The 13,820-nt window shown below is 42.2% G+C and overlaps 1 protein-coding gene across 2 annotated transcripts in view; it reads right to left on the minus strand.

Moving 5' to 3' along the window:
• CALCR (calcitonin receptor) overlaps nt 1-13,820 on the minus strand; it is a 160,436-nt gene that overhangs the window by 2,166 nt on the left and 144,450 nt on the right. For both annotated transcript variants that reach the window (XM_028750736.2, XM_028750737.2), the window contains exons 11-12: nt 12,840-13,058; nt 8,683-8,724 (exon numbers count right to left, since the gene is read on the minus strand). In XM_028750736.2, the coding sequence (XP_028606569.1) occupies nt 8,683-8,724; nt 12,840-13,058 (261 nt within the window). The remainder of the gene's footprint in view (nt 1-8,682; nt 8,725-12,839; nt 13,059-13,820) is intronic.

Raw genomic sequence — 13,820 nt, forward strand, 5'->3', positions numbered from 1 at the left:
AATCTAAAACTAGTAATGCAGCAAAGCTGAAAGGCATTTGTTCAGCTGTTTATTCTTCATTTCTTGATCCTTAAAGACTGTGGATACAACAAGCATTACCAGTGCCACTTTGTTAGCATTGTTAATAGATTTCCCCCCCTGCAATATTTGATAATATATTCTGAGTCTAACCATTTGCTATTCAAATACAAAATGAAGTATTTGAAGAATGTTGAAAGGGCAGAGACTGAGCAATATGAAAGAGAGCCTAATTTCCATCTGTTCAAAGTGGTTCATATGTAGATTTCAAAGCGCTTTGCTGAATAATGGCTGCTTCCCCAAACACCACGCATTTTGTTTAAGATTCACAAATCATCTCTCTATTCATTCTGTCTCATTAATGCACAAATCTTGATTATGGAAGACATTAGTTTATTTCCCCCCAAACAGACCATGAATACTGGAAAGCCAGTGTGGTGTATTTGGGACTTGGGAGACCCAAGGTTCATGCCTAAAGGTAAAGGGTAAAGGGACCCCTGACCATTAGGTCCAGTCGTGACTGACTCTGGGGTTGCGGCGCTCATCTTGCTTTACTGGCCGAGGGAGCCGGCGTACAGCTTCAAGGTCATGTGGCCAGCATGACTAAGCCGCTTCTGGCAAACCAGAGCAGCGCACGGAAACGCCGTTTACCTTCCCGCCGGAGCGGTACCTATTTATCTACTTGCACTTTGACGTGCTTTCGAACTGCTAGGTTGGCAGGAGCAGGAACCGAGCAACGGGAGCTCACCCCGTCGCGGGGATTCGAACCGCTGACCTTCTGATCGGCAAGTCCTAGGCTCTGTGGTTTAACCCACAGCACCACTCGGCTGCAAAACTCATTGGGCTAGTCTCTCAGCCCAATCTCCCTCACATGAGGATAAAATGAGGAATGGAAGAGACCACCTTGAGTTCCTTGGAGGAAAAGCGAGAGAGGAAAAATGTAAATGTAATGTAATTTGTTGGCCAGACTTTTCATGGTGGAAATTAATGCCAAAAAACATGAGTGATAGGCAAATGAGCAGTGCAGTGCATAAGGTTACCTACCCACCAGTGTTACTATTAGAAAGCCCTACCTAACACAACTGGAATCTGACTGCATGTTACTATAAACACTTTTAAAAAGTAGGCTTAGGCAACTGTATTTTGAAGAAAAAGTAGCTTCAGAAAGTCCTCCTGATGGGGGATCACAGCCTCCCATTAGTTTCACCCTCCTCACCCCAGGAAGGCATTGTTTATAGTATACATCTGTTCTGAATGAACTGGCAGAGGGAGAACAATATGATGCAATCCTACTCATGTCTATTGAAAAGTAAATGCCATAGAAGGGACTTATGACCAGGTATATATGTATATAGGATTGTAGCTGTCAGATTTTATCCGACATTAGTCCTACTCAGAGGAGACCCACTGAAATTGATTAACTTGACTAACCTATTAATTTCAGTGAATCTACTCTACATAGACACAACCCTACTGTTTATAATACTTCTGAATATTCAAAATGTTTCACACACATTATCTCTGGATTTCTTACAGTACACATGGAAAGAGAGTGTCATAATCCCTTGATTGTAGGGGAAGAGGTGAAGCAAAGGAATGGAGAATTTGCCTATGCGCCTTGGGGGCTTCTTATATCATGGCTTACTCTCTCAGCTACGACGCACTGCACCAGTTATTTATAAATATGCTGGCCTAATTGAATCTCCCTAAGGGACTGCGGTCTAATTGGGAAAGCTTTGTGCTAAAAGATCAGACTTAATATTAATAAACAAGAGGTTTTAAAACCCTGTGCATATAAACCAGAGTCGGCTGGGAGATTAATATTTGCAACAGACCTGCAAAGATTTCTGGCTCACAACAGTAATAGCAAAAAGCCTCCAGCCTGCTCCAAAGTAGGGTGCTGAAAAGCTTGGGCGGACAACCAGGAAGACATCCAAATTTATATCTGAAGGGATTAGGATGTTGTAAAAATGAAATGTTTGTTTGAGCCATCTTGTTTCTTATTTCTAGATATGTTAATTTGTTAGAACCCAATCCACTATTTCGTACCACACTCCAGTTGGTGGAGCTTGAGGTTCTAGTAAAAAAATTCCAGTAAACTACTGAAATAAAATTTCAGTAATTTATTATCTCCTCCTCACAGTCTCTGTAAACACATATTATCTATGCAAAGCAGGCAGGCTGCATAAACACCATCAACATGGTAGCAGCAGGTGTACAGGCACCGTTTTTGTATTATAAATGTCATTTTGCGTTCATTCACTTTTGCCTGGTCCTCTCAAACTGATCTCACAAAGAGGAGATGGCCAGCCAATAGACATTCCCCTTTCAGTAATAGTGAGACTGATGCTCTTAGAGGGCTGTGTGGATAGCGCCACCATACAGTTTAGACACTAGGTGGCACTGGACTTAGTTAGTTGGGTAGAATCATAAGTTTCCAGTTACTGTTCTGTTCTTGTTTAAGAGAGGCAATACAGTGCTCGCCTAGCTTCCTAACAGCTATGTCCTCAGACCTTCCAATGCAAGGGCTGAACACAAATGGCATTATGTTTTCCCATTGATTAAAGCTCCAATCCTCATGTCACTTACCTGGGAGTAAGCCCTATTGAATTAAATCGGACTTACATCTGACACGGCTAGGCTTATAAGACATGAAATCAAGCTATTATTTCAGTGTTCTAGACAAAGCTTTTCTGGTACTGAACATTTGTGAATAAATAAGGCTGAATCACTTGTTCCAAACGCAGATATGGAACATTGTTTTTGAAACCATTTATTTTGGATCAGTTTCACCTGATTCTGCCTTCATGCAAACCAGTCCAGTAATAAGCAATAAATCACTGAGAAACTGAGCTCCTCTTGCACTATTATTAATTCCTTTCCTGAGCCATACCAGAAAACAAAACTTTGATCTCTATGCACCTGGCAAAGGCTAGCCGGACAATTTCACTGGAAGGAATGGAGAGCTGCGGCTCCCAAGCTTTAAGCTAACTGGTTGCACTGAATCTAAGGCACAGCATGGAAATTTTGGTAGAGGAAACCAGAATTCTTCTAGGTTCTCTGAAAGTGTGCTGAAAAATCAACTGTGTTATCCTGAAACATGAACACAGAAACTATATTATCACTCAACCAGGGTTGGCCTTAGACTTTTCCTATGTGATGCTTCCCCAGGGACCTACAGACTAGTGGTAGAATCATATGACATCCTCCAGTTCATGTGAGGGCAGCAGCCTAGCTGAGGACGCAGAGGGCAGGAAGCACAGTGAGGTGGCAGGTGGTCAGGAGTTCAGGTACGAGGGCAGTGTGGTGCAAATGCATGGGCAAAACGAATCCAGCACTCTTGCCAGTGTTTGCACCGTGCCAGCCTCCCTGCTGCCTCACCTCTTTCTCTTTCAGTAGGCAACAATCACCCACGTGCTGGAAAGTGAGGGTAGCAGCTCTGCCCCACTTCGTGAATTGCTTTGGGGGGAAAGTGACTAAGCTAAATAGCCGGTTCATGCTAGCAACAAGCAAGCACTACTGGCACTAAGATGCCAGCTCACGGGGACAAGAATAGCTGGCAGGAATTAACTTAGGGAGTTTTCTGCTGCTACAAGATGTGGGGATTGCCACTAGCTTAGGTAGACTAAAGAGAATTCATGCAGGTCTATCAAATGACTAATAGCTGTGGTAGCAAAATAGGACTTCCATGTCACTGAAAACCAGTTGCAGGGATGGGGGGCAACATCAGGCAATTGCCTTTAATGCCCTGTTTGGGAGTTTTTTAGTGGCATCTAATTGGATACAGGATAAGATGAACTTTATGCCTGATCCATCAGGGCTCTTATATTCTTATTGGGGAAGGACCATAGCTCTGTGGTACAGCCTATACTCTGCATACAGAAGGTCCCAGGTCTAATCCTGAGCATCTCCTGGTAGGGCTGACAGTGACCCCATTCTGAAGACAGAGAGAGCTTCTGCCAATCAGTGTAGACAATTCTGAGCTAGATGGGTCAGTGGGGTGACACTATGTAAAACAACTTCTTGTGTAACTAAAAAATGAGGAAGGTGGGGAAGTTGACATATCTCTTTCTGGTTTATACTTTTTGCCCTCAGACTCAGTTTGCTTTAGGCCAATTCGATAGCTAAAAGCTCCCTGGAAAAAAATATGGGATAGTTCTATTTGCTTAGGAAGTAGTAGCATGAAGCACAGATTCCAGCAAAATTAGCAGTGCCTGTACCACTGGAGCCTATGTAGACAGGGCTTCCAAATGCCACACAGTGAGTTCTTAGTAAAGCTGGGATGTGAAGTCTGTGGTTCCTGGATCCTGGCCTTGACCTTAGGTCATAAGACATGCAACATCTCCACTCTCAGCACTTCCAATAAGAGAAACCACAGATTATTATGAAACTATAGTGTAATGTTAAGTTCAGTATCGAGACTCAGAAAAATATCAGTAGGTTGATGCCACTGTTACGTCTGCACCACTGTTATGTGGTGCATTTGTAGCAGCACACCAGACACCTTTATTTGCCCCAGCTGCAACAAAACATGTCTCTCCCGTATCAGTCTTTACAGCCGCAGCAGGTGCTGCAACCTTGCAACAGTTTGACTTCATTGTCTCCTGAGACAGACAAATGCCTGCCTGTATGTCTGCATATTGGGAAAACGTAATGTACATCTAAAGATGGCCTTAAGTGATGAAGTAATCAGTAGAAGAGACACATTTCAAGTAAGCAATTTGCTCAATAAGAACGCACACATCAATTTTGTGCTTAAAACTGATCGGATCCAAATTTGGGGTGGGAGATAAAACCATGTGATTTCTAAGTCAGCAGGAAAAAGATTGCACATTGTTTCCCCCTTCCCTTAGAGGTGAGAAATTATGGGCAGACTTCATGGGGGTCAAGTTTCTTTTTGGGTCAGAGAATATATTGGGTTTTTAGATTGGTCAGAGAATATATTGGGTTTTATAGAGATATATTGGCTTTTTTTATAATAACATAGGTGTTTTGTTTTTTCCAGAGAACTGTATAATTAGAAGAGAACTTGTGCAGGTGTCGGATAAAACAATGCAGATTCAGATTATTCTGTTTTCCCAATTCCAGAGCCTCTGGAAATCTCTTAGAATCCCTCATTCCAGAAGAGACAACCAGAGGGGCCAATTTATTTTCCTTCAACAACCAGGATCAGTTTTGCCCCGCCAAAGTGAAGGAACATAAGGAGGTGCTTTATAGCAAGACAGACCTATTTATTCCTCTAGCTAATTCCTGCAGTGGTTGAAGCAATGGCAGTACTTACCTGACCTCCCATCAGCAGCAATGCTGCAATTTAGCAGGAGGGAGAGGGACTAGGCAGCAGTGCAGTGCCAAGGCACTGGCCTGACTGCCAAATTGTCTCCACTGATGCATTGGTTTTGCCACTGTCTTCCCCTCCCCATCCTGTTTATGTTATAAACTGTAATCCTACCACATCTGGAGAGCAAAGGTTCCCCCCTCCTTTTATACGAGTTAAAATTTTAGAAAAGAAGAAAAATCTATATATACTAACACCTGTGCCAAAAAATCAGTAAAGCTGGGATATCTGAGTTTAAAATAATTTACAGCCTAACCGGAAACACATTTGCTTAGATGTTAATTGCCTTGAAATTCCACTGCCTTTCCGACTGAAGGATTTCAGCCCAATTCTTGGAAGTCAGCTTAATATTAAAGCTTTAGTTTTAGGTTCTAAACAATAAATCAATAAAACACAGTTTTTAATATTCAGATTGAGGCCTGCGATCCCTCAAAAACTTTCCTGGGAATGAAGCCCACTGAACTCAATGGGCCTTACTTCTCAGCAGACATGCACAGACTCGCATTGTAAACACCTGTATGGATTCTAACCAGTCAAAGGAGAAACAGATTGCAAACCCCAAATGCTTTAGGCCTTGGGAAACACATTTTGTATGGATATTTAATATTTTAAAACTGTCTATGGGAGATAATGTATTCATGCACAGCTCTGATCTGAAAACTAGGCCTTTGGGTTTCTGCGTGAGAACAGATAATGAAAAAGTTGACAGCTCCAACAGGCATTCCTATCTCGCAACTTGTATATCCTAATTAATACATTGGCAAAGCTTCAGAATGATGGCATACAGTATTTCCCCCTTCACTAAGAATGTGTCATTGGCTGCTGCTTCATTATAGCTAGAAAATGACAACAAGCAATTTTAGGATTTCCTCCTTTCCTCTTAGCTTTCATTTCATTAAGCCGTCCTGTATAAATAAAATATAAAATGCATCTCTTTATGTCAGGCAGCTGTTTGTGAGGATGTTGTGGCAGTTTTGTCTGGGTGGGTCCAATGCACATAGCAGCCTGTAAAATGGCCGCAGGGCTTCTTCATGTCACTACAGTGCTAGTGCAACAAAATGGAATAGTGGCTGTTGGCACTGGTGTGTTAGCAAAACCCCAGTGTGGCAGTTTTGAGCAGCCTAATTATGCAGAAAATGATGCCAAGTTTGGGAGAGGGAGACCATGGCAGCTGGAGGAACCTTTGGTAATGCCTCACTTCCAGGTTGGGGTCCTTCTGTGAGAGCTGTCACACAAAGACAACAGGGGCAACTTGATGTTGAAATGGACCCCCAGTTTATGCACGCCCTTCTTGAGACAAGAAAAAGAAGAGGAGTTTGGATTTGATATCCCGCTTTATCACTACCCGAAGGAGTCTCATTCTCCTTTCCCTTCCTCCCCCACAACAAACACTCTGTGAGGTGAGTGGGGCTGAGAGACTTCAAAGAAGTATGACTAGCCCAAGGTCACCCAGCAGCTGCATGTGGAGGAGTGGGGAATCAAACCCGGTTCACCAGATTACAGGTCCACTGTTCTTAACCACTACACCACACTAGCTCTCACAACAGCCACCGTGGCTTTGCTTGGATACTGATCTCCTCTGAGCCAGGGGTGGGGGACCTCTTTTAGTCCAAGGACCTTCCTGGGGCCACAGGCAAAAGCAGCTGGAGAGAAAGTGTAAATTTTACCTTGGTAAAGCAAACTAGTTTCTACACGCACCCCCCTCTGTCTTCCATCCAGACAAGCAAAGAGGCAGTGCCACAGTTCGACACATTCCAGTCAGGCAAAAACACTTGTGGGGCAAAATAGGGCCAGTGATATGAGCTTAGAGAGAGTAGGGAAGAGTTCCCAGGGCCTGATAAAGAGATCTGGAGGGCTACATTCCACCCCAGGCCTGAGTGAGGTTCCTCACTCCTGTCATGAGCCACCAACCTCTATTCTTATAGTTCAGCTTGCAGACTTTAGGATTATAAAAGGGCTGATGAGAGTTTAATGGGCAGTGCCAGAGTTCCCAACCACTCATACAGACTCTATGTCTGTTGTCACATTCTGCCCAGGGTCTGGGGTTAAAGGTAGTGGTTGCAATTTTGCTCTTCTCAAGATACTGAATGAACACATCGATAAGGGGAGTGTGAGTTTTTGCTTTCCAGCAGGTAGTCAAATAATCTTGCAGCATCATTAAGATTCTTTCTCCCCTTTTCTTACATGGCCTTTCAAGAATTACTTCTAATAGATATCGAAGGGATGTTTGACATTCTTCCCCCAATGTTTTTTTAATCATTATAGTAGAGGAGGAATCTAAACATAAAGTCATATAAAATATTGATGCAACAAGATGAGAGTGTGAGAGAACACTGGTTCAATGATTTTTGGGGTGGCGGCAGCAGGGGTGTGTGCTTTCCATGGACTTCTGGAAGGCCAGTGCTAGATATTAAATGTGTGAACGAAAGGCTGGACAACATGAATGCTTTGTAGCCAGCCTTTCAATGCTTCAATATTTAGCACAAGGAATTCGTATGTACGGGTTTAATCATACAAATGGACGTTTGCAGTCAATACTCAGACACATTAATGACATATACATACACTTTCTGTGTCACCATTTTATGATATTATATTTTATAGCCAGGATCCAAACAGTCATGCAACTATTTCCAGATGTGGTAAGGGATGTTGGGCTTGTGTTTCTCAAAGTGTGTCTTTACAGTGCCTGCCACAAATCAAGTTTTTTTTTAAAAAAGAGCTTTCAAAAATGTCACGATTTATTCAAAAAATGAAAAGAGTCTATGACATTGGATCCTAAGATAAATCAGCTTAAGACAGTGCAAGGGATGAAGTCCCCCCCTCACAACCATCCCCTGAGCTCTGTTAGAAAGGTGGGGAGGAAGAATAACCATTGGACTTGGCTCCTAAGATACGTTAACAAAGTTTATGGGAGAAAAGTTCCCCCTATATCTGCAGCACTCCATTCTGCAGTGACACACCAAAATGGCTTTTCCCCCTTTAAAGAGCACATACCTGGCTGGGCAGCAGTAATGGTGTTTTTCCAGCCCCAAGAAGGAAGAAAGGAGAGAGATCTCTCCCTTCTCTTGACCAGTGTGCTGCCAGAAAGAAATGCCCCAGTGACCCTTGGGAAATGTAGTTTTCCCAGCAGCAATTTCTTAACATGCACTTCCATGGAACATAAACCGTGTTTTTTCTGTTATTTTCAAAGAAGCAGCTTGGCTGATTTTCCAAGCCAAACTGACATGAGCTGGGAGAAAGTCACCCATGTCTCCTTATTATACTAAGAGTGAACAACAGTCTTGTAAATTGCCATAACATAAAGTCCCACTGTTTCATATGCTTACCTCTCCATTGAAGAAACAGAAAATAGTTGCCACAAGTAAACCCTAAGAAGAAGAAAAGAGAGAAAATTATTCAGACTCTTTCTTTATCTATGCCATGGCTGCTTAGGGTGCAAAGTAATGATACAAAATTTAATACCACCTTCATTTCATGCTGTATAGTTGGACTCTAATGTAGCTAAAGAAAACTGTCCTACAATTACAGCTTCTCATTGTTGAAAGACAAAACAGTGATATCTGCCAGGTTATCTCCCCTTCACCGCGATATCAAAGCCATCAATGGCACATCCTCAACTAAGAGAATCAAGAGAGTGGGCGTCTTTGTGTGAGAAACATATCCACCAAATGGGAGATGGAAATCCGTGGTACATTGGTTTAAAAGCTGCTATACATTCTCAAAAAGAAAAGAAAAAAAAAGGACGAGAAAAACATCACGTATCACCCCTAAAAGACAAGCAGATCTATTGTGGCATAAGCTTCCGTTTGTGCCAGTAGCAGCTTCACTCTGATTTTTGTCACGAACATGCCGTATTTTTCGCTCTATAAGACGCACCAGACCATAAGACGCACCTAGTTTTTGGAGGAGGAAAACAAGAAAAAAAATATTCTGAATCTCAGAAGCCAGAAGAACAACAAGAGGGATCGCTGCACAGCGAAAGCAGCGATCCCTCTTGCTGTTCTGGCTTCTGGGATAGCTGCGCAGCCTGCATTTGCTCCATAAGACACACACTTAAACTGAGACAGTACTGAGCTAGATGGACCAGTCGTCTGACTCAGTATCAGGCAGCTTCCTATGTGTTCCTATGATCCTCATCCCCCTTGAAGCTCATATTTGAAAAGGAAACCTCACAAGGCACACACAATAGTAAACTATGTTGTACTACCAAAATGTGTAGTACAAGGCAATTCAATCCATGTGGCCTTGGGAAGTAAATCTTATTGTGTTCAATTGAGTATTTACAGGTGTTCATCAGACTGCAGACAGATATACTTTTCCAACACCAAAACGCAGGTCTTTCTCATTTGTGCCCCTATCCTCTCTAACGAAAGACACTTTGGGTCACACAATTTCCTCCTTTCCTGCTCTTATCCCTCTAAATTCTCCCCTCATTTACAGTTATATAGCCATACTGTCTTTCACAAGAGGATAACGGGGATCATGGCTTAAAGACAACGAGTTTGCTCAGATGGCCTTGAAATTAGATTTTAGTTAACAGTTCTGTAGAGGAGTTTGTCTGAGGTGAGAAAAGGAGCCTGATGTGGAGGGCAAAATGTGTCCAAAAGTGATGTTATTTCTACAAGACAGAAGGGAACAGCAGTAAATGGGTAATAAAAATGCATGCACAGTAAAGAACCTTGCCATTGTACATTGTACAAAAAGGTGAAGAGAGGCCTCTGTTTATGAATTGTTTAAAAAGGGTGAAATAGCATGGAATTTAGATCTGTAAATGCTTGACAGTTTGACCCCGACACTACTGTCCTCCTTGCTTAATTGGTAATTATATTGCAGATATTTGGTGGCTATATTATATTATATTATATTATATTATATTATATTATATTATAGCTCTACGGCTGGGGGGAGGCAATGGGCGGCCAGCACACAGCCTGCGGGCGCCTGAGACACGTGGCTCAGGCGCACTGCAGGCCCTGCGGTGAGTACTGCCCGCCATTTTGTCACTCCCGTCAAGGTGACACCCGGGGTGAGCCACCACCCCCGCACCCTTCCTACGCCCCTGCCTAGGGCAGAATTGGGATTGTGAGCACCCAACTTCCATGCATGCACTAACATCCACATTATAATGGAATTATTGCAGCACATGCAATCCCTTTTCCGCCAAGGTTTGTTGCTCATTCAGTGATAAACTATGGTTTGTCATTACATTTGGCTTGGACTAAAATATATGAAATGTTCTGAATGTTCTAAACCACCATATAAAGACTGTGCATTATTACTTAGTTTAAGTTGCCCAGCTTGTATTGCATTTCCCTTATTTAAGTCAATAGCAATAATTGCTAATAAATCCTAATTAACAAGGATTTAATTCATTAATATATAAATTTGTTTGGGAATGGGCCATGGCTCAGTAGTAGAGTACATGCTTTGCAGGTGGAAAGTTCCAGGATCAATCCCTGGCATCTCAGGTAGCAAGCAGAAGCGGCTTGCCAGGCAGGCAGATCTTTCTCATCTCCTGCTCTTAGAGGCAGCTTGCCAGGTGAGACCGAGCTGCTTATGCTGGCTTCGCAGCAGGTAGATCACTGTTGCTTATCCAAAGGGGGAGGAATGAGCTGGTGTAGAGTTTTTGCTGCAGTACAAACACCTGCACAGCCAATCTGGCACTCCTGCTGGTGCGTTTGCACCATGCTGACTTCCCTGTTGCCCCTACCAATAGCCAGTAGTGACCCACCTGCTGTGAAGCTAGCATAAGCAGCTCGGTCTCACCTGATGAACTGCTTCTGACAGTAGCTGAGGAGAAAGATGTCTAATTAAGCAATAGTAGGCTAGACGGACAAGTAGTCTGGCCTGTTACAAAGGCAGCTTCCTGTGCCTTAATTGATATATACCATTATTTATCTGTAATGTAATCTAAATGAAGAAACAGGGTTGGGCAAATCTGTTAATTTTGATTTCTCTCAAGTGTCTTGTTTTTCCAAACTTGAGTTCAGTCTTCCACATTTCTATATCTGTATCTAATTAAATACCTGTCTCTGACTAATGCAGCACTTCACTTACTTTGTTTTTGCTTATTCTTGTTAAGTACCACCTGTGTAACTGCAGATAGATGGAGCAATCTATTTCCAACCCACGCCAATTTCTCATGTTTGTTCATTTGTATGTTCTATTCAGTTTCTACAGTAATCATGGGGTTTTTTTTTTAAAAAAAATCCTGCACAAATAAATTCTATTTTATCACAAAATACTAATGAAGTGCATATTTTATCTCAATAGACGTGTTTCTAAATGTGTTTTATCTTAAAATATGCATTTTTCAAAAACCACATTATGGGGACCATTTTTCGAGGAAGAATTTTGTATCACAAAATACATAGAAGGGCAGAATCCTAAGGAGAATTATGTTCCCATCTGCACACACATCAGGGAGGTAGAGATCTGGTCAGTTTGCATCAAGATTAACAAAAACAGAACTCCTCAAGCCTCCTAATGCGGAGCTATAGGATTTGAACTGGGTAAAGAGAGGTGGATCTCAGACCACTTTGTTTTTACCACTTATTTTTAAGCTGTCCACTTTCTTCATATGGCAATTTTGCCCCATTTGTTGCAACAAAACTAGCTCATGCTACTAAAGCATTTATGAGCTTACTGAACAGTGAGACAGGATCCTCATCAAATGCTTTGACTGAAACTGCTATGTGATAAGGACAATCTCATAAAGAGGGAAGATGATGTAAAGAGCTAGAGATGAATTGACTCTCATAGTTCAGAGCCACTTCTAGTATGGGAAACCTGGTAGGGGATACTTCATGGTGTTATTTTTCCAGATGAGGATGTTATTCTGCAGAGAAAACGCTATTACATTTCTAAATGGCAACAGGCAGTCTCTATTTCAGCCCCTTGTAGCTTCTTTGTTAACTCGGGAGACCATCAGGGTAGCAAGTTACAAGCAATTTCCCTTAATTCAATGGAGGTTTTTTTTTGTACAGTGGTACCTCGGGTTAAGTACTTAATTCATTCTGGAGGTCTGTTCTTAACCTGAAACTGTTCTTAACCTGAAGCACCACTTTAGCTAATGGGGCCTCCTGCTGCCGCCGCGCCGCCGGAGCCCGATTTCTGTTCTTACCCTGAAGCAAAGTTCTTAACCTGAAGCACTATTTCTGGGTTAGCAGAGTCTGTAACCTGAAGCGTATGTGACCTGAAGCGTATGTAACCCGAGGTACCACTGTATGTTGTTTTCACTAAGATAGGTATTTTTGCGTGTGCTTTGACTTAATACTTGGTGTGCATTGCTTGGTAGGTGAACTGCAACACAAAATTCAGAGAAGTACACATTGAAAAGGGATGCTTGTGATTCAGTTCACATGTCGGTTCAAGCAAATGCAAATTGGGTAGATATCCGAACAAATTTCTCCCCCATCTTTACATACCTAACTAAAAAAATAACAACCACAACATAAAAACCACAGTGTTACCAGACCCATACCTGGTAATGCATTAATATATGCATGATGTAATCATATACTTCGCCCGCAAGCTTGTTTTCTGGCCTCCATGGAATAATGACAAACTGAATTCCTAATAAGGGCACAAGGATTAAAGTGGCTCTGACAGCTTTCATGTACATGTTGGACTCGGCGCGATGAGTGTCTCTTAGCTTGGTTACTAGAACTCGCACAATGTTAAGCAAAAAGAAAAAATTGACCTGTAAGAATAAATGCTTTATTAATCAACCATCATTTTAGATTTATTTTATTTACAAAAAAAGTAACTTGTAAAACATTAAAATATCGCACACACACATATTTTGTTTCCACAGACATTTTGAAACGAGATCAATTGAAATTGCATTACATGAAAACGGTGCATAACTCATATCAGTGACATGTAAAATTAAGTGGATTCAAACATGAAGCTGACACTCTGGAACTTTGTAAAAATAAATTGTAAGACTAGAGCTGGAAGCAAGGGAAAATAACATGGACCAATGGTCCAGTTTCCTAGGTCACATATTTTAGGACTCGGCAAATTGTATTCTCAGGACCAGACTGAGTTTATAGCCTGCAAGATATTATCGGCATCCCTGAACTGGATGCTCCCTAATCCCTGTCGACTGATCCCTGGGGAATAGCCAACAGGAGCAATAGAGCATCTGGTTCAGAATGAATCCTCCTTGGTTGGATGAAGGTGAAAAAACATTGCCAACTATCCAAATGCAGGTAACGTAGAACTAACAACTGGGTGTATTTAGCAGGGGATAGTCCCCAGTCAAAGAGGCCAAAGGCTGTAAGGAGGCAAGGCACATGCTGGTGCCTTCCAGAAGTCGTTGGACTACAAATCCCATAACACCTGTGCACTGGCTATGGTGGCTGGGTTGACTGGAATTGTAGTTCTAGGTATCTGGGGAGCACAAGACTGAGGAAGGCTGCAATAGAGCCATCTGGAGAAGAAAACCATGTAGAGGCAG

The sequence above is a fragment of the Podarcis muralis genome, chromosome 12, assembly GCF_964188315.1.
Source record: "Podarcis muralis chromosome 12, rPodMur119.hap1.1, whole genome shotgun sequence".
Lineage (NCBI taxonomy): Eukaryota > Metazoa > Chordata > Lepidosauria > Squamata > Lacertidae > Podarcis > Podarcis muralis.